This window comes from Phyllobates terribilis, unplaced genomic scaffold (genome assembly GCF_046119375.1).
Source record: "Phyllobates terribilis strain yellow unplaced genomic scaffold, ASM4611937v1 Scaffold_29__1_contigs__length_15306474, whole genome shotgun sequence".
In the NCBI taxonomy this organism is placed as follows: Eukaryota; Metazoa; Chordata; class Amphibia; order Anura; family Dendrobatidae; genus Phyllobates; species Phyllobates terribilis.
The window spans coordinates 10,221,172-10,241,798 of NW_027362789.1; the positions used below are offsets into that span (position 1 = coordinate 10,221,172).

The window sequence follows — 20,627 nt, forward strand, 5'->3', positions numbered from 1 at the left end:
CGCCTCGTACACACGCGGCTCCGCTCCGTACGCCTCGTACACGCACGGCTCCGCTCCGTACACCTCGTACACGCGCGGCTCCGCTCCGTACGCCTCGTACACACGCGGCTCTGCTCCGTACACCTCGTACACACACGGCTCTGCTCCGTACACCTCGTACACGCGCGGCTCCGCTCCGTACACCTCGTATACACGCGGCTCTGCTACATCCACACTGTAAACCCCTCCTGACCCCACACATAAACTTCAGCTCATCCAGCACCATGACAACCAGCACAGCAGAGTCCTGCATCCACTGAGGCCCCTGATCATGTGACCCCTGACTCCTCCCCTCCTGTGACCTCATCACAGCTCCTGTACGCACAGAGCAGCCATATATGTGGTGGCGGCTCTGCAGGAGGAGGTATGTGGAGACCCCATTACTGGGCGCAGGGGGCATTAACCCCTTCAGCACGGAGACTCTTTTGGGGTCTTGTGTTGCCCCTTTATAAGAATCATAAGGTTTTTGTTCTGTTTCCTGTAATAGATACATACGACCCAACTATGGAGACAGGAAGGGAGGAAACGTATTGTTCTCATAGTACAGGACCCCTTTACTGGCCCCACAGTGTAATGCCCCCATTATGCCCCTTATGCAGGATGTATGATGCCCCCCACAGTGTAATGCCCCCATTATGCCCCTTATACAGGATGTATGATGCCCCCACACAGTGTAATACCCCCATTATGCCGTATGTATGATGCCCCCACACAGTGTAATGCCCCCATTATGCCCCTTATGCAGGATGTATGACGCCCCAACACAGTGTAATGCCCCCATTACGCCCCTTATGTAGTATGTATGATGCCCCCACACAGCGTAATGCCCCCATTATGCCCCTTATGCAGGATGTATGATGCCCCCACAGTGTAATGTCCCCATTATGCCCCTTATGTAGTATGTATGATGCCCCCACACAGTGTAATGCCCCTATTATGCCCCTTATGCAGGATGTATGATGCCCCCAAAGTGTAATGCCCCCATTATGCCCCTTATGCTGGATGTATGATGCCCCCACAGTGTAATGCCCCCATTATGCCCCTTATGCAGTATGTATGATGCCCCCACACAGTGTAATGCCCCTTATGCAGGATGTATGATGCCCCAACAGTGTAATGCCCCCATTATGCCCCTTATGCAGGATGTATGATGCCCCCACAGTGTAATGCCCCCATTATGCCCCTTATGTAGTATGTATGATGCCCCCACACAGTGTAATGCCCCTATTATGCCCCTTATGCAGTATGTATGATGCCCCCACACAGTGTAATGCCCCCATTATGCCCCTTATGCAGGATGTATGATGCCCCCACACAGTGTAATGCCCCCATTATGCCCCTTATGCAGTATGTATGATGCCCCCATTATGCCCCTTATGCAGTATGTATGATGCCCCCACACAGTGTAATGCCCCCATTATGCCCCTTATGCAGGATGTATGATGCCCCCACAGTGTAATGCCCCCATTATGCCCCTTATGCAGGATGTATGATGCCCCCACACAGTGTAATGCCCCTATTATGCCCCTTATGCAGGATGTATGATGCCCCCACAGTGTAATGCCCCCATTATGCCCCTTATGCAGGATGTATGATGCCCCCACAGTGCAATGCCCCCATTATGCCCCTTATGCAGGATGTATGATGCCACCACACAGTGTAATGCCCCCATTATGCCCCTTATGCAGTATGTATGATGCCCCCACACAGTGTAATGCCCCCATTATGCCCCTTATGCAGTATGTATGATGCCCCCACACAGTGTAATGCCCCCATTATGCCCCTTATGCAGTATGTATGATGCCCCCACAGTGTAATGACCTCATTATGCCCCTTATGCAGGATGTATGATGCCCCCCACAGTGTAATGCCCCCATTATGCCCCTTATGCAGGATGTATGATGCCCCACACAGTGTAATGCCCCCATTATGTCCCTTATACCCGATGTATGATGCCCCCCACACAGTGTAATGCCCCCATTATGCCCCTTATACAGTATGTATGATGCCCCACAGTGTAATGGCCCCATTATGCCCTTATGCAGGATGTATGATGCCCCCACACAGTGTAATGCCCCCATTATGCCCCTTATACAGGATGTATGATGCCCCCACAGTGTAATGCCCCCATTATGCCCCTTATGAAGGATGTATGATGCCCCCACAGTGTAATGCCCCCATTATGCCCCTTATGCAGTATGTATGATGCCCCCACAGTGTTATGCCTCCATTATACCCCTCATGCAGTATGTATGATGCCCCCACAGTTTAAGGCCCTCATTATGCCCCTTATGCAGTATGTATGATGCCCCCCACAGTGTAATGCCCCCATTATGCCCCTTATGCAGGATGTATGATGCCCCACACAGTGTAATGCCCCCATTATGTCCCTTATACAGGATGTATGATGCCCCCCACACAGTGTAATGCCCCCATTATGCCCCTTATACAGTATGTATGATGCCCCACAGTGTAATGCCCCCATTATGCCCCTTATGCTGGATGTATGATGCCCCCACACAGTGTAATGCCCCCATTATGCCCCTTATGCAGGATGTATGATGCCCCCCACACAGTGTAATGCCCCCATTATGCCCCTTATACAGGATGTATGATGCCCCCACAGTGTAATGCCCCCATTATGCCCCTTATGAAGGATGTTTGATGCCCCCACAGTGTAATGCCCCCATTATGCCCCTTATGCAGTATGTATGATGCCCCCACAGTGTAATGCCCCCATTATACCCCTTATGCAGTATGTATGATGCCCCCACAGTGTTATGCCTCCATTATACCCCTCATGCAGTATGTATGATGCCCCCACAGTTTAAGGCCCTCATTATGCCCCTTATGCAGTATGTATGATGCCCCCCACAGTGTAATGCCCCCATTATGCCCCTTATGCAGGATGTATGATGCCCCACACAGTATAATGCCCCCATTATGTCCCTTATACAGGATGTATGATGCCCCCCACACAGTGTAATGCCCCCATTATGCCCCTTATACAGTATGTATGATGCCCCACAGTGTAATGCCCCCATTATGCCCCTTATGCTGGATGTATGATGCCCCCACACAGTGTAATGCCCCCATTATGCCCCTTATGCAGGATGTATGATGCCCCCCACACAGTGTAATGCCCCCATTATGCCCCTTATACAGGATGTATGATGCCCCCACAGTGTAATGCCCCCATTATGCCCCTTATGAAGGATGTTTGATGCCCCCACAGTGTAATGCCCCCATTATGCCCCTTATGCAGTATGTATGATGCCCCCACAGTGTAATGCCCCCATTATACCCCTTATGCAGTATGTATGATGCCCCCACAGTGTAATGCCCCCATTATGCCCCTTATGCAGTATGTATGATGTCCCCCAGAGTGTAATGCCCCCATTATGCCCCTTATGCAGGATGTATGATGCCCCCACAGTGTAATGCCCCCATTATGTCCCTTATACAGTATGTATGATGCCCCCCACACAGTGTAATGCCCCTTATACAGTATGTATGATGCCCCCCACACAGTGTAATGCCCCCATTATGCCCCTTATGCAGGATGTATGATGCCCCCACACAGTGTAATGCCCCCATTATGCCCCTTATGCAGGATGTATGATGCCCCCCACACAGTGTAATGCCCCCATTATGCCCCTTATACAGGATGTATGATGCCCCCACAGTGTAATGCCCCCATTATGCCCCTTATGCAGGATGTATGATGCCCCCCACACAGTGTAATGCCCCCATTATGCCCCTTATGCAGGATGTATGATGCCCCCACACAGTGTAATGCCCCCATTATGCCCCTTATGCAGGATGTATGATGCCCCCACAGTGTAATGCCCCCATTATGCCCCTTATGCAGGATGTATGATGCCCCCACACAATGTAATGCCCCCATTATGCCCCTTATGCAGGATGTATGATGCCCTCGCACAGTGTAATGCCCCCATTATGCCCCTTATGCAGGAAGTATGATGCCCCCGCACAGTGTAATGCCCCATTATGCCCCTTATGCAGGATGTATGATGCCCCCACAGTGTAATGCCCCCATTATGCCCCTTATGCAGTATGTATGATGCCCCCACAGTGTAATGCCCCCATTATGCCCCTTATGCAGGATGTATGATGCCCTCACACAGTGTAATGCCCCCATTATGCCCCTTATGCAGGATGTATGATGCCCTCACACAGTGTAATGCCCCCATTATGCCCCTTATGCAGGATGTATGATGCCCCCACACAGTGTAATGCCCCATTATGCCCCTTATGCAGGATGTATGATGCCCCCACAGTGTAATGCCCCCATTATGCCCCCACACAGTGTAATGCCCCCATTATGCCCCTTATGCAGGATGTATGATGCCCCACACAGTGTAATGCCCCCATTATGTCCCTTATACACGATGTATGATGCCCCCCACACAGTGTAATGCCCCCATTATGCCCCTTATACAGTATGTATGATGCCCCACAGTGTAATGCCCCCATTATGCCCCTTATGCAGGATGTATGATGCCCCCACACAGTGTAATGCCCCCATTATGCCCCTTATGCAGGATGTATGATGCCCCGCACACAGTGTAATGCCCCCATTATGCCCCTTATACAGGATGTATGATACCCCCACAGTGTAATGCCCCCATTATGCCCCTTATGAAGGATGTATGATGCCCCCACAGTGTAATGCCCCCATTATGCCCCTTATGCAGTATGTATGATGCCCCCACAGTGTAATGCCCCCATTATACCCCTTATGCAGTATGTATGATGCCCCCACAGTGTAATGCCCTCATTATGCCCCTTATGCAGTATGTATGATGCCCCCCACAGTGTAATGCCCCCATTATGCCCCTTATGCAGGATGTATGATGCCCCACACAGTGTAATGCCCCCATTATGTCCCTTATACAGGATGTATGATGCCCCCCACACAGTGTAATGCCCCCATTATGCCCCTTATAAAGTATGTATGATGCCCCACAGTGTAATGCCCCCATTATGCCCCTTATGCAGGATGTATGATGCCCCCACACAGTGTAATGCCCCCATTATGCCCCTTATGCAGGATGTATGATGCCCCCCACACAGTGTAATGCCCCCATTATGCCCCTTATACAGGATGTATGATGCCCCCACAGTGTAATGCCCCCATTATGCCCCTTATGAAGGATGTATGATGCCCCCACAGTGTAATGCCCCCATTATGCCCCTTATGCAGTATGTATGATGCCCCCACAGTGTAATGCCCCCATTATACCCCTTATGCAGTATGTATGATGCCCCCACAGTGTAATGTCCCATTATGCCCCTTATGCAGTATGTATGATGCCCCCCACAGTGTAATGCCCCCTTATGCAGGATGTATGATGCCCCACACAGTGTAATGCCCCCATTATGTCCCTTATACAGTATGTATGATGCCCCCCACACAGTGTAATGCCCCCATTATGCCCCTTATACAGTATGTATGATGCCCCACAGTGTAATGCCCCCATTATGCCCCTTATACAGTATGTATGATGCCCCACAGTGTAATGCCCCCATTATGCCCCTTATGCAGGATGTATGATGCCCCCACACAGTGTAATGCCCCCATTATGCCCCTTATGCAGGATGTATGATGCCCCCCACACAGTGTAATGCCCCCATTATGCCCCTTATACAGGATGTATGATGCCCCCACAGTGTAATGCCCCCACTATGCCCCTTTTGCAGGATGTATGATGCCCCCCACACAGTGTAATGCCCCCATTATGCCCCTTATGCAGGATGTATGATGCCCCCACAGTGTAATGCCCCCATTATGCCCCTTATGCAGGATGTATGATGCCCCCATTATGCCCCTTATGCAGGATGTATGATGCCCTCACACAGTGTAATGCCCCCATTATGCCCCTTATACAGGAAGTATGATGCCCCATTATGCCCCTTATGCAGGATGTATGATGCCCCCACACAGTGTAATGCCCCCATTATGCCCCTTATGCAGGATGTATGATGCCCCCACACAGTGTAATGCCCCCATTATGCCCCTTATGCAGGATGTATGATGCCCCCACACAGTGTAATGCCCCCATTATGCCCCTTATGCAGGATGTATGATGCCCCCCACACAGTGTAATGCCCCCATTATGCTCCTTATGCAGGATGCATGATGCCCCACACAGTGTAATGCCCCCATTATGCCCCTTATGCAGGATGTATGATGCTCCCACACAGTGTAATGTCCCATTATACCCCTTATGCAGGATGTATGATGCCCCACACAGTGTAATTCCCCCATTATGCCCCTTATGCAGGATGCATGATGCCCCACACAGTGTAATGCCCCCATTATACCCCTTATGCAGGATGTATGATGCCCCACACAGTGTAATGCCCCCATTATGCTCCTTATGCAGGATGCATGATGCCCCACACAGTGTAATGCCCCCATTATGCCCCTTATGCAGGATGTATGATGCTCCCACACAATGTAATGTCCCATTATACCCCTTATGCAGGATGTATGATGCCCCACACAGTGTAATTCCCCCATTATGCCCCTTATGTAGGATGTATGACGCCCCCACACAGTGTATTGTTCCCATAGTACCGCCATCCCCCCACACAGTATAATCAGAGGCATAACTATGATGGGACCTGTTGCTTGTTGATTTTGACCACCACCCATCCTGATATATACAGTGGGTACGGAAAGTATTCAGACCCCTTTACATTTTTCACTCTTTTTTTCATTGCAGCCATTTGGTAACTTCTAAAAAGGTCATTTTTTCTCATTAAAGTACACTCTGCACCCCATCTTGACTGGAAAAAAAACAAATGTAGAATTTTTTTCAAATTTATTAAAAAAGAAAAACTGAAATATCTCATGGTCATAAGTATTCAGACCCTTTGCTCAGACACTCATATTTTAGTCCCATGCTGTCCATTTCCTTGTGATCCTCCTTGAGATGGTTCTACGCCTTAATTGGAGTCCAGCTGTGTTTAATTAAACTGATAGGACTTGATTTGGAAAGGCACACACCTGTCTATATAAGACCTCACAGCTCACAGTGCATGTCAGACCAGATGAGAATCATGAGCTCAAAGGAACTACCCAAGGAGCTCAGAGACAGAATTGTGGCAAGGCACAGATCTGGCCAAGGTTACAAAAGAATTTCTGTAGTACTCAAGGTTCCCAAGAGCACAGTGGCATCCATATTCCTTAAATGGAAGAAGTTTAGGACCACCAGAAGTCTTCCTAGACATGGCTGTCCAGCCAAACTGAGGAATCGTGAGAGAAAAACCTTGGTGAGCGAGGTAAAGAGGAACCCCAAGATCACTTGGCTGAGCTCCAGAGATGCAGTAGGGAGATGGAAGAAAGTTCCACAAAGTCAACTATCACTGCAGCCCTCCACCAGTCGGGCTTTTATGGCTGAGTGGCCCGACGGAGGCCTCTCCGCAGTGCAAAACATATGAAAGCCAGCATAGAGTTTGAACAAAACACATGAAGGACTCCCAGACTATGAGAAATAAGATTCTCTGGTCTGATGAGACGAAGATAGAATTATCATCAAAAAGTTCTAAGCGGTATGTGTGGCGAAAACCAGGCACTGCTCATCACCTGCCTAATACAATCCCAACTGTGAAACATGGTGGTGGCAGCATCATGCTATGGGGGTGTTTTTCAGCTGCACGGACAGGATGACTGCTTGCAATTGAAGGAAACATGAATGCGGCCAAGTACATATTCTGGATGAATACTTCTTCCAGAGTGCTTTGGACCTCAGACTTGGCTGAAGGTTCAACTTCCAACAAGACAATGACCCTAAGCACACAGCTAAAATAACAAAGGAGTGGCTTCAGAACAACTCTGTGACCATTCTTGACTGGCCCAGCCAGAGCCCTGACCTAAGCCCAATTGAGCATCTCTGGAGAGACCTGAAAATGGCTGTCCACCAACGTTCACCATCCAACCTGACGGAAGTGGAGAGGATCTGCATGGAAGAATGGCAGAGGATCCCCAAATCCAGGTGTGAAAAACTTGTTGCATCATTCCCAAGAAGACTCATGGCTGTACTAGCTCAAAAGGGGGCTTCTACTCAATACTGAGCAAAGGGTCTGAATACTTATGACCATGTGATATTTCAGTTTTTCTTTTTTATTAAATTTGCAAAAGTTTCTACATTTCTGTTTTTTTTCAGTCAAGATGGGGTGCAGAGTGTACTTTAACCCCTTAAAAGACCAGGGCGTACTAATACGCACCTGCCCCCTGGGCTTTCAGAGCCAGGTACGTATTAGTGCGCCCTGTTGATTTTGCCCGCACATAGGCTGTGCGGGCGTGATCGCCGCCGGGTGTCAGCTGATTGTCACAGCTGACACCCGGTGCTATGTGCCTGGCACATTAACCCATGCAATGTACGATCAAAGTCGATTGGGGAGGTGATCGCCCATACTCACCTCTCCTGCCGGTGTCCAACACTGTCTGCCGCGGCTTCCCGAATGTTGCCATGTCATAAAAACATCCGGGTCACCAGACAGCAGGAGGATACTTTGGTCATATGCAGTGCACGACCAAAGTATCTTCTGCATCTGCAGCACTGACAGCCTGTATAGCACAGGGATGGTGCTCCATCCCTATGCTATACAGGTGATCAGAGTGAAAAAAGTCCTATTGTGGGAAAAAGTCTAAAAGTAAAAAAAAAATTGTTAAAAAATGAAAAAAAAAATTGTAAAAATATTTAAAAAAAAAAATCAAAAAAATAATCCACCAAAAATAAAAATATAATGTACCCATCAATAAATATTATTATGAAAAAAAAACAACAAAACAATAAAAGTACACATATTTGGTATCGCTGCGTCCGGAACGACCTGACCTATAAAACTGTCCCACTAGTTAACCCATTTAGTGAACACGGTAAAAAAAAAACTAAGCAGAAACCAATGCTTTATCATCATACCGCAAAAACAAAAAATGGAATAACACACGATCAAAAAGACGAATATAAATAAAAATGGTACCGCTGAAAACGTCATCTTGTCCCACAAAAAAGCAAGCCGCCATACAGCTCAATCAGCAGAAAAATAAAAAAGTTATATCTCTCAGAATAAAGCGATGCAAAAAAAAAAATTCTATAAAATAGCTTTTATTGTGTAAAAGCACCAAAATATAGAAAAACGATATAAATGTGGTACCGCTGTAAACGTACTGACCCGAAGAATAAAGCTACCTTATCAATTTTACCACACGCGGAACGGCATAAAAAAATTATAAAAAAAAAAACCATTTCCTGAATTGTTGTTTTTTGTTTATTCTGCCTCCCAAAAATCGGAATAGAAAGCAATGTCACGTGCCTGAAAATGATACCAATAAATACGTCAACTCATCCCGCAAAAAACAAGCTGTCACATGACTCTGTCGGCCAAAATATAGAAAAATTATAGCTCTCAAAATATGGCGATGCAAAAGCTAGATTTTACTAAAAAATGCGTCTTTTAGTGAGTGACAGCTGTCAATCATAAAAACCCGATATGATTCTAGTATCGCTGCAATCGCACCAACCCGAAGAATAAAGTCGTCTAATCACTTATACCGCACGAGGAACGGCGCAAAAAACAAACTCTAGGGTTAGGGTTGGGGTTGTATTAGGGTTGGGGGTAAGGTTGGGATATTTAAAAAAAAAATAGATGACGATATGGCGACTAGTGTTGAGCGCAAGTGTTCGCTACTTGAGTTTGCATCGGGTGCTCGGATACGCACATTGCGGGGATTGCTTGCCACATCTAAGCAACAGCTCTGGGAGGGTATTCTGTCCTCATGCAAAACAATTGAAGCAGAAACCATCCAAAACCTGACAAATTCAATAGATAAGAGAGTTCAGAAGCTCCTTTCCAACAAGGGGTCCTATGTGAAAATGTAACATCACCTAGAATAAAGTTTTGAGTTGAAAACTATTTGATTTCAGTTTGTAATAACCTGCTAATGCTTATAATTTCAAAAATGACCATTTTTTTGTTCTTTATTAAAATGAAAAGGTTGAAAACTCTGCTGTGCATAATAATTTGGAACATGCATTTTGAGTGCAGTTTGAGTGTTTTATTTTTTTTTAAATATACTGTTATCATAGGCAGTTTGTACAAAAACCTTTCAATTGTACTCTAATAGTTATTTGACTGGAAAATTACAATGACTGCAATTCATATAGGTAATTTGGGAAAATCTGAGAAAATATTATTTGCATAATAATTTGGAACACAGTGTAATGCACAGCCCATGGTCCGTACATGTAGTATAATGCACAGCCCATGGTCCGTACATGTAGTATAATGCACAGCCCATGGTCCGTACATGTAGTATAATGCACAGCCCATGGTCCGTACATGTAGTATAATGCACAGCCCATGGTCCGTACATGTAGTGTAATGCACAGCCCATAGTCCGTACATGTAGTATAATGCACAGCCCATGGTCCGTACATGTAGTATAATGCACAGCCCATAGTCCGTACATGTAGTATAATGCACAGCCCATGGTCCACACATGTAGTATAATACACAGCCCATAGTCCGTACATGTAGTATAATGCGCAGCCCATAGTCCGTACATGTAGTATAATGCGCAGCCCATAGTCCGTACATGTAGTATAATGCGCAGCCCATAGTCCGTACATGTAGTGTAATGCACAGCCCATAGTCCGTACATGTAGTGTAATGCACAGCCCATAGTCCGTACATGTAGTGTAATGCACAGCCCATAGTCCGTACATGTAGTATAATGCACAGCCCACAGTCATCCATGTAGTATAATGCACAGCCCATAGTCCGTACACGTAGTATAATGCACAGCCCATAGTCCGTACATGTAGTGTAATGCACAGCCCATAGTCCGTACATGTAGTGTAATGCACAGCCCATAGTCCGTACATGTAGTATAATGCACAGCCCATAGTCCGTACATGTAGTATAATGCACAGCCCATAGTCCGTACATGTAGTATAATGCACAGCCCATAGTCCGTACATGTAGTATAATGCACAGCCCATAGTCCGTACATGTAGTGTAATGCGCAGCCCATAGTCCTCCATATAGTATAATGCGCAGCCCATGGTCCGTACATGTAGTATAATGCACAGCCCATAGTCCGTACACGTAGTGTAATGCACAGCCCATAGTCCGTACATGTAGTGTAATGCACAGCCCATAGTCCATACATGTAGTGTAATGCACAGCCCATAGTCCATACATGTAGTATAATGCACAGCCCATAGTCCGTACATGTAGTGTAATGCACAGCCCATAGTCCATACATGTAGTGTAATGCACAGCCCATAGTCCATACATGTAGTGTAATGCACAGCCCATAGTCCATACATGTAGTGTAATGCACAGCCCATAGTCCGTACATGTAGTGTAATGCACAGCCCATAGTCCGTACATGTAGTGTAATGCACAGCCCATAGTCCGTACATGTAGTGTAATGCACAGCCCATAGTCCATACATGTAGTGTAATGCACAGCTCATAGTCCGTACATGTAGTGTAATGCACAGCCCATAGTCCATACATGTAGTATAATGCACAGCCCATAGTCCGTACATGTAGTATAATACACAGCCCATAGTCCATACATGTAGTATAATGCACAGCCCATAGTCCGTACATGTAGTGTAATGCACAGCCCATAGTCCGTACATGTAGTGTAATGCACAGCCCATAGTCCATACATGTAGTGTAATGCACAGCCCATAGTCCATACATGTAGTGTAATGCACAGCCCATAGTCCATACATGTAGTGTAATGCACAGCCCATAGTCCGTACATGTAGTATAATACACAGCCCATAGTCCGTACATGTAGTATAATGCACAGCCCATAGTCCGTACATGTAGTGTAATGCACAGCCCATAGTCCGTACATGTAGTGTAATGCACAGCCCATAGTCCGTACATGTAGTATAATGCACAGCCCATAGTCCGTACATGTAGTGTAATGCACAGCCCATAGTCCGTACATGTAGTATAATGCACAGCCCATAGTCTTACATGTAGTATTATGGCCAAGGGCACCGTGTACTCGCTGATTTAAAAAATACCAAAACATTATACTCGCCTTCTCTCCGCTCCTTCGCCGCGCGGTGTCTTTTTCTGGAGCTGCCGCTGACTTCAGCTGGAAGCGACAGGAGAGGATGATGTTACTTCCATGCGCCCCTAATGACGTACATGCCGATGTCAGCTGCTGGGCTCTGATTGGTCGGCAGCATGTATTGTGGCACTAAGCTGAATGTCAGTCCGAGAACACACATCCAGCTGCAGCAGGGGTTGATGTTCGCTGGGCCCGGTCACAGGAGCGACTGCGGTCATTAATCCTCTCAATATAATGCTCTCATAGTACCTCTATTTCCCCACACCGTATAATGTTCCCACAGTACCGCAATCTTCCCACATACAGTATAATGTTCCCACAGTACCGCCATCTTCCCACATACAGTATAATGTTCCCACAGTACCGCCATCTTCCCACATACAGTATAATGTTCTCACAGTACCGCCGTCTTCCCACATACAGTATAATGTTCCCACAGTACCGCCATCTTCCCACATACAGTATAATGTTCCCACAGTACCGCCGTCTTCCCACATACAGTATAATGTTCCCACAGTACCGCCATCTACCCACATACAGTATAATGTTCCCACAGTACCGCCGTCTTCCCACATACAGTATAATGTTCCCACAGTACCGCCGTCTTCCCACATACAGTATAATGTTCCCACAGTACCGCCATCTTCCCACATACAGTATAATGTTCCCACAGTACCGCAATCTTCCCACATACAGTATAATGTTGTCACAGTACCGCCATCCCTCCACATACAGTATAATGTTGTCACAGTGCCGCCATCCCCCCACATAGAATATAATATTCCCACAATACCACCATCCCCCCACATACAGTATAATGATCCCACAGTGCCGCCAACCCCAATTTTATTTTATGTATTAACACTTGGTTTTCTTTTTTTGGTGTTTTTCATGTAATATATGGAAGCCTACAGGAAAATGCTAAAAGAAACATAATATCCAGGAAAAAAAACACTGTACAAGGAGACATTAGCATCAAATAACTCCTGTCTGTGTTCTTACAAACAAGCTCCTATAAATGAGATCTAACGTGATAAAAGATTACAACCTGGGAAAGACGGGAAACATTCATATAGACAGTCGGTGATGATGAGGTCAGTGACGGACTCTGGCCAAATTTGTTTCTAGAGCCGTAGTAGAAGATGAAGATGTCGTCCTCATCATGAAGTTATTTCTCATGCCATGTGTAATGTATATGACGAGAATTAGCGTTATGGAAGATGAGTCTATAAGAAACGTATTCAGCTGCCGAGACGAGGAAGAAACTGCTTGTTGTCTGTGGCCTAAAATATATAGGTTTTATTAGTACGTCAGGGACAAAAGCAGAATGTTGTAAAATAATAAAAATACCATTGCTGCTTGGGTTTCTGGGTGATTCTTACTGCAGCAGTGGCCAACTTAGCCAGTGATTGGAAGTATGGAGGAGATGTCTAAGTCAGCAATTCAACTTATGTTCCAGTCCATAAAAGACTAGAGAATACAACATCTACACATCTACTGATATATTTCCCTTATTGTCTCCAGTAATTGTATTATTACACAGAATTCTTTATGATTTTACATCAGCTCTTTTTCTGATTCAGGTCTCTACAATATCGGATCCTCTCAGTGAAGATCTTCTATATAAGAGAATTTTCCTGATTTACCCATCAAAGATGGATATGGACAGAGACAAAATGGTGGAGAGGATATTACACCTCACCCTAGAGATCCTCTTCCGGATTACTGGAGAGGTGAGAGATTCTGATGGCGTCACATTACATCATTCTTATCTATGGGAATAACAGATGGACAGAACTGGAGAGGTGAGGACTCTGGAAATGTCTGGAGGGAGATTTATTAATGTGTCTCTCCATAACCAGGATTACACAGTAGTGAAGAAGACCTCTAGTGAGCGCTGTCAGGACCCTGTGTCTGAGGGATGGGAAAGAACCCAGAGCCCAATCATGGGGCCTCCACCTCACCCCCTGATACATGAGGACATCAATGACCAGAAGATCCTAGAACTCGCCTACAAGATGATTGAGCTGCTGACTGGAGAGGTGACACTGCTGGAAATGCTGGGACATTATACAGTAACGCTATGGAGGGATCGGGGGGTTGACTGTATCATTGTATGTGTCAGGTTCCTATAAGATGTCAGGATGTCGCCGTCTATTTCTCCTTGGAGGAGTGGAAGTATTTAGAAGGACACAAAGATCTGTACAAGGACGTCATGATGGAGGTTCCTCAGCCCCTCACATCACCAGGTAATAGACAGGACTAAATACACACGGCCTATAATTATCTGTATGTAAAGAATGAATTCAATCTCTGTATGTGTTTCCTCCAGATCTATCCAGTAAGAGGACAACACCAGAGAGATGTCCCCGTCCTCTTCTTCCACAGGACTGTAAACAAGAAGATCCCAGTGTTCCTCAGGATCATCAGGTAGATGGAGAGAAGGTGTCATGAGATCCCCCCTATGATGTGTAGACGGCTGTGAAGGTCTTGTGCTCAGTCTTGTTTTATCCACCAGTATTATATGTTTTATACTTGTGTAATGAGAACGGTGGAGATGGCAGGATTAGAGCTGATCATAGATGTGACTTCTCCATCTGTCTGTGACTTTTACAATATTTGTTTCAGGGTGAAGATCTGCCCCATATTAATACTACAGAGACATATGTGAGGGGTGATGAGCGGTGTAAAGAGGAGATTCCTACATATGACTACCCAGGTGAGTAGCGACCACTAAATGCTGACAAGTCACAGATTCTTCTCAGTCACCAGCTGTGGCTGCTTTATCGCTGGTGTAGTCCAGCTGTATCACAATCGTGTGATCACCATTTTACCGCTAGACCACAATATTTTCCTCCATCCGAAAATGTTCACATTACTTTGTGTAATTGTAAAAGATCTTTTCTGTAGAACCTACAACCTGGAGGATCCACCTACCCCCTGGGATTAGTAGACGCTGACCATTACCTGCCCAGATCTGTAAACTGTAAAGCCAAATGACAGCGTACGTAGAATGTTCTGACAAGTGAGAAAATCAAAATTATGATGGACCTGTAAGAGAAAGCGGAGGGTAATGATGCTGTTGGCTTCCTAGAACCCTGATATCTTATTGGATGAATCTACCTTCTCTCCCTTCCGTGCTGCTGAATGTGCTCATATGGTCCCTACAAGACCAGGTCCAGTCTTTGTGGCCAAACTTCACTTTTATGATCGACAATATTAAATGTGCAGTGAGGACCAAGTGTGAATTTCTGTACAATAACAACAGAGTTTCCCTTTATCCTGAGTTTTCAATTTCTTTTTAAACCAACTAACTTCAAACAGGATTGTGATAAACTATACAAAAAACATTACACCTGTGCCATGATATATCTCTAAGCTGTGCGTGGCTGATGGCTGTAATATACATTTATTCACGCCTGCAGGAGATGTGTTGGCTCGAGCCCTGGTTTCATGGATTCACTCCATGTCCTAAATTCCATTATGTTTTCAATCCTAAGGAATTCCGATTACTGCACAATCTCTCCTGAAATGGGGGCGCTAATACTTTCTCTACTCTCCTGGTCAGGACTCATAGTAGCTCCAATGCTCCACCATAAATGAGTGTGACTCCGGTTTAGTGTTGGAGCTCTCCCTTATATATACGTTGTTGTTGGGGATGTAACATATCTTTTATTCTGTCTTTTTTTACAGGTTCACTTTGTTTGATTTTGGTGGGATCGGCCTGACTCACTTATTTGACTCTGTAACTCCCTGGTAGTCTTTAAAAGAAGGTCTCCATTACCTCTTCCCAATGCCTGAGATCTAAATTTAAGACACCTCATCCCTGCACTATTATAAAAAGTTCTCTTTGAACGTCTAATATTTCTTCTTGACACTCATCTGACAGAAAATATTGTCCCTTACGATAGTTTAGATTGCCAAGAGCCCCCGAGCCCCATACTCTAATTACCCCAGAGAGGTTTCACCACTAGTTACTCATTTATTACTGATGGAGACTGTTGAGTTTGATAATTTCAGTAGATGTTATAGTCTATACTCACAGTTTTTGACTACAGTAGTTAGTTCCCAAAATACTCTGATTTAACCCCTTCCTGCAGCCAGTTTTGTGTTCCTATCAGGGCCCATTTTCAAATCTGACGTGTGTCACTTTATGTGGTGATAACTTTGTAATTCTTCACAAAGGATAATAGGAAACAAATGGATCTTACAAATTATTTACCAACTTCTCTTGAATCCAACAATCCCCTATATAAGGTTGTACACTACTGTCTGCGCACATGGCAGGTTAAGAAGGGAAGGAGCGACATTTAGCTATATGATTGCAGATCTTGCTGGAATAGTTTGCAGACACAATGTATTGGGGACACTGTTCATGGTCACCTGGCAGCTCAAAAGATGGCTACCACGAACAGGCTTGGTGCTATCTACTCCATTTTCCTGATCCCAGGGATTGCCTTGCTCATCACCCTTTAACCCCAAGACGAATAGTCTGGTAGCCGGGTCATAACCAGGAGGACCGAGAAAATACTAAATCAGAAGAGTAGTCAGTAAACGGTCACAACAGGAAACAAATCCACAAGCCGGGAGCTGAGCACAGAGGACTGAACCAGAGGAGAACAAGGCTGTATCTGGCAGCTTCCGGCAATATGCTTCCAGCTTTAGTAGGGTGCGGTGCTTTCTAATTGGATGAAGCAGGGAGCAGATTACTCCAGCTGGACAGCACACGCACCCATACTGCCAGACTGGATGGTACTACAGGTCCCAGGCACCCTAATCTTAGTGTTTGGACACAGCCTGCGCCGCCCAGAGCTTCTGGTTACTCTGTCTCCTCCATCACCAGCGCTGCCTGCAGGATGAATAAGGCGGCGCCTGGTGACAGAAGCAGACGTCGGGGGAGCAGATCCCAGGGGAGATTGGACACACTATTTACGGAAGCCTTAAAGAAGTTTTCTAGTACTTTTTACAATTGCCCAATGTCTCCCAATGTATTTACCATGTAGCCTGTGAGTGACGCTATCGGGGGTCACGTGGTGCCTGAGAGCGGCCAGCGATAGCAATGCGCACAGGCAAGAAGGACTGCAGAAGGTAATTGCAAAAAGACTTATGGGCACAGGGTAAAAACATTGGGGGAAATTGGGGCAATTGTAAAAAGTACTGGACAACTTCTTTAATATAACAAAGTGACTCCATTTTGGAAATTATAACCCGCAGTGAATTAATCTATAGACGTAGCGAATATTTTGATTCCAGAGGCACTTTCCGGAAATTAGCACGCAATGAATGGTGGAGAATGAAGATTGCACATTGGCCATTTTATTACCCAACCCATAGTGCCCAGATTGTGCTCCAGGAGACACACACCGTAAATGAAGTGGGTTCTTCTCACTATAGTAATACCAAGTACATGGATGCTGAATATGGTTTGGGCACACTGCAAGGCTCAGAAGCGAGGGGGAGATTTGACTTTGAGAGAGCGAATATTGCTGGATTGATTTATGGATGAGAAGAAGTTTTTATTGGTATCATTTTTGCCTACATAACATTGTTTGATGGCTTCTTATTCCATATTTTGGAGGCAGAATGAACAGTTGGACACCACGCTCTACTGGTTCATCCTATGAGGTTTTCTATTAGACTGTGAACTGTCATTCTGTCAATAACTTGCCATTTCTACAGACGTTTTAAGTAGAAATGTTCAAAAATATAAATTTCAGGGATATTTTATTCAAAATATAATAATTTGTTTTATTCTTGGCAGTTGACTGTACCAGGAGATCAGAGGAACAGCTGACATCTTCAGTTTTTAAATCTGATGATCTTGGGATCCCACAGGATACATATGAAGTAAATGCCATTACTCCAGATATACCATCATTCCTTCACAGCAAAGATCTGTCATCTGATCCTATGAAACAGCTCCTGTCCTCTGATTCATTACCGACTACTAAGGAAAATCAAAATAAAAAAATAAGCATTAAAAAACAAACTGCTCATAAAGGAACAAAGTCATTTTCATGTTCAGAAAATGGAAATAGTTTTACCCTTGAAAAGTATTTTCTTAAACATCAAAAAATACACACAGCGGACAATAGATTTTTTTGTTCCAAATCTGGGAAATGTTTTAACCAGAAATCAGATTTTGTCAAGCACCAGAGACTTCACATAGGGGAGAAGCCTTTTTCCTGTTCAAAATGTGGAAAATGTTTCAACCAGAAAGCACATCTTAATATCCACCAGAGAACTCACACAGGGGAGAAGCCTTTTACCTGTTCGGAATGTGGAAAATGTTTCAACCAGAAATCAGCTTTGGTCAATCACCAGAGAATTCACACAGGGGAGAAGCCTTTTACCTGTTCAGAATGTGGAAAATGTTTCAACCAGAAAGCACATCTTAATGTCCACCAGAGAAATCACACAGGGGAGAAGCCTTTTTCATGTTCAGAATGTAGTAAATGTTTTAACCAGAAATCAGATTTGATTAAGCACCAGAGAACCCACACAGGGGAGAAGCCTTTTTCATGTTCAGAATGTGGGAAATGTTTTAACAATAAATCATATTTGATTAAGCACCAGAGAATTCACACAGGGGAGAAGAGAAGCCTTTTACCTGTTCAGAATGTGGAAAATGTTTCAACCAGAAATCACATCTTAATATCCACCAGAGAATTCACACAGGGGAGAAGCCTTTTTCATGTTCAGAATGTGGGAAATGTTTTAACCAGAAATCAGATTTGATTAGGCACCAGAGAACCCACACAGGGGAGAAGACTTTTTCTTAGTCTTTTTTTTTTTAATCCAATACATTTGAGATTTTTTTCATTATTTTTTTTTTAACAAAACCAAGAAACCAGTACATACAATAATAAAGCAACATACCATAGGGATCACATACATTCGTCTCTCCTATATATCCTTTCAGCTTGCCCATTACTGCCTGATAACTTGCAGTTCCTAGATCTTCCACATTCTTGAAATCTCTTACAGTTGTGCTCAAAAGTTTACATACCCCAGCAGAATTTTTCCATTCTTGGCCTTGTTTGAGAGAATATGAATGATAACAAAAAACTTTTTCTCCACTCATGGTTATTGGTTGGATGAAGCCATTTATTGTCAAACTACTGTGTTTTCTCTTTTTAAAACTTAATGACAACCAAAAACATCCAAATGACCCTGCTCAAAAGTTCACATACCACAGTTCTTAATAGCGTGTATTGCCCCCTTTTAACATCAATGACAGCTTGAAGTATTTTGTGGTAGTTGTAGATGAGGTTCTTTAATTTCTCAGATGGTAAAGCTGCCCATTCTTCTTGGCAAAAAGCCTCCAGTTCCTGTAAATTCTTGGGCTGTCTAGCATGAACTGCGCGCTTGATATCTCCCCAGAGTGGCTCAATGATATTGAGGTCAGGAGACTGAGATGACCACTCCAGATCCTTCACTTTGTTCTGCTGTAGCCAATGACAGGTCGACTTGGGCTTGTGTTTTGGATCATTGTTATGTTGGAACGTCCAAGTAGGTCCCCATGCGCAGCTTCCGGGCTGATGAGGGCAAATTTGCCTCCAGTATTTGCTGATAACGTGCGGCATTCATGTTTCCTGTGCCATTGTAACTCATACATCCCCAAAACATCAGCGATCCACCTCCGTGCTTTACTGTAGGAATGGTGTTCCTTTTTATCATAGGCCTTGTTGACCTCTTTCCAAATGTAACGTTTATGATTGTGGCCAAAAAGTTCAATTTTGGTCTCATTCCAAATTACCTTGTTCCAGAAGTTTTGAGGCTTGTCTCTATGATGTTTGGCGTATTCTAGGTGAGATACTTTGTGGCATTTGCACAGTAATGGCTTTCTTCTGGCGACTTGACCATGCAGCCCATTTTTCTTCAAGTGCCTCCTTATTGTGCATCTTGAAACTGCCACATCAATAGTTTTCAGAAAGTCCTGATGTTCAGCTAATGTTATTTGTGGGTTTTTATTTGCATCCTAGACAATTTTCCTGGCAGTTGTGGCCGAAATTTTTGTTGGTCTGAGCGTGGTTTGGTTTTTACAGAGCCCCTGATTTTCCAATTGTTAATCATAGTTTGAATGCTGCTGACTGGCATTATCAATTCCTTGGATATTTTTTTTTGTATCCCTTTCCTGTGTTATACAGGTCAACTACCATTTCCCGTAGATCCATTGACAATTTTTTTGCTTTCCCCATGACTCTCAATCCAGAAACGTCAGTGGCTGGATGAAAGATGCAAGAGTCTGTCTGGATCCCAGAAACTCACTCAGCTTTTATGCACACACTCTGATTGCAAGCAAACAGGTCACAGGTGAGGATGTTACCTTTAGTAGCCATTCAAACCCATTTGGGTCAAATTCTGTGCATGTTATCAGGCCAAAATCACCAGGGTATGTGAACTTTTGCTCAGGGTCATTTGAATGTTTTTGGTTGTCATTAAGATATAAA

The 20,627-nt window shown here is 44.7% G+C and overlaps 1 protein-coding gene across 1 annotated transcript; it reads left to right on the forward strand.

Moving 5' to 3' along the window:
• The first annotated feature begins 342 nt into the window (after nucleotides 1–342).
• LOC141178662 (uncharacterized) lies at nucleotides 343–20,627 on the forward strand. Its single transcript, XM_073660552.1, has 7 exons — nucleotides 343–403; nucleotides 13,758–13,907; nucleotides 14,037–14,216; nucleotides 14,300–14,423; nucleotides 14,507–14,604; nucleotides 14,803–14,893; nucleotides 17,936–20,627. Exons 2-7 carry the CDS (start codon nucleotides 13,830–13,832, stop codon nucleotides 18,910–18,912), a joined length of 1,548 nt encoding a protein of 515 aa, XP_073516653.1. The 5' UTR covers nucleotides 343–403; nucleotides 13,758–13,829; the 3' UTR covers nucleotides 18,913–20,627.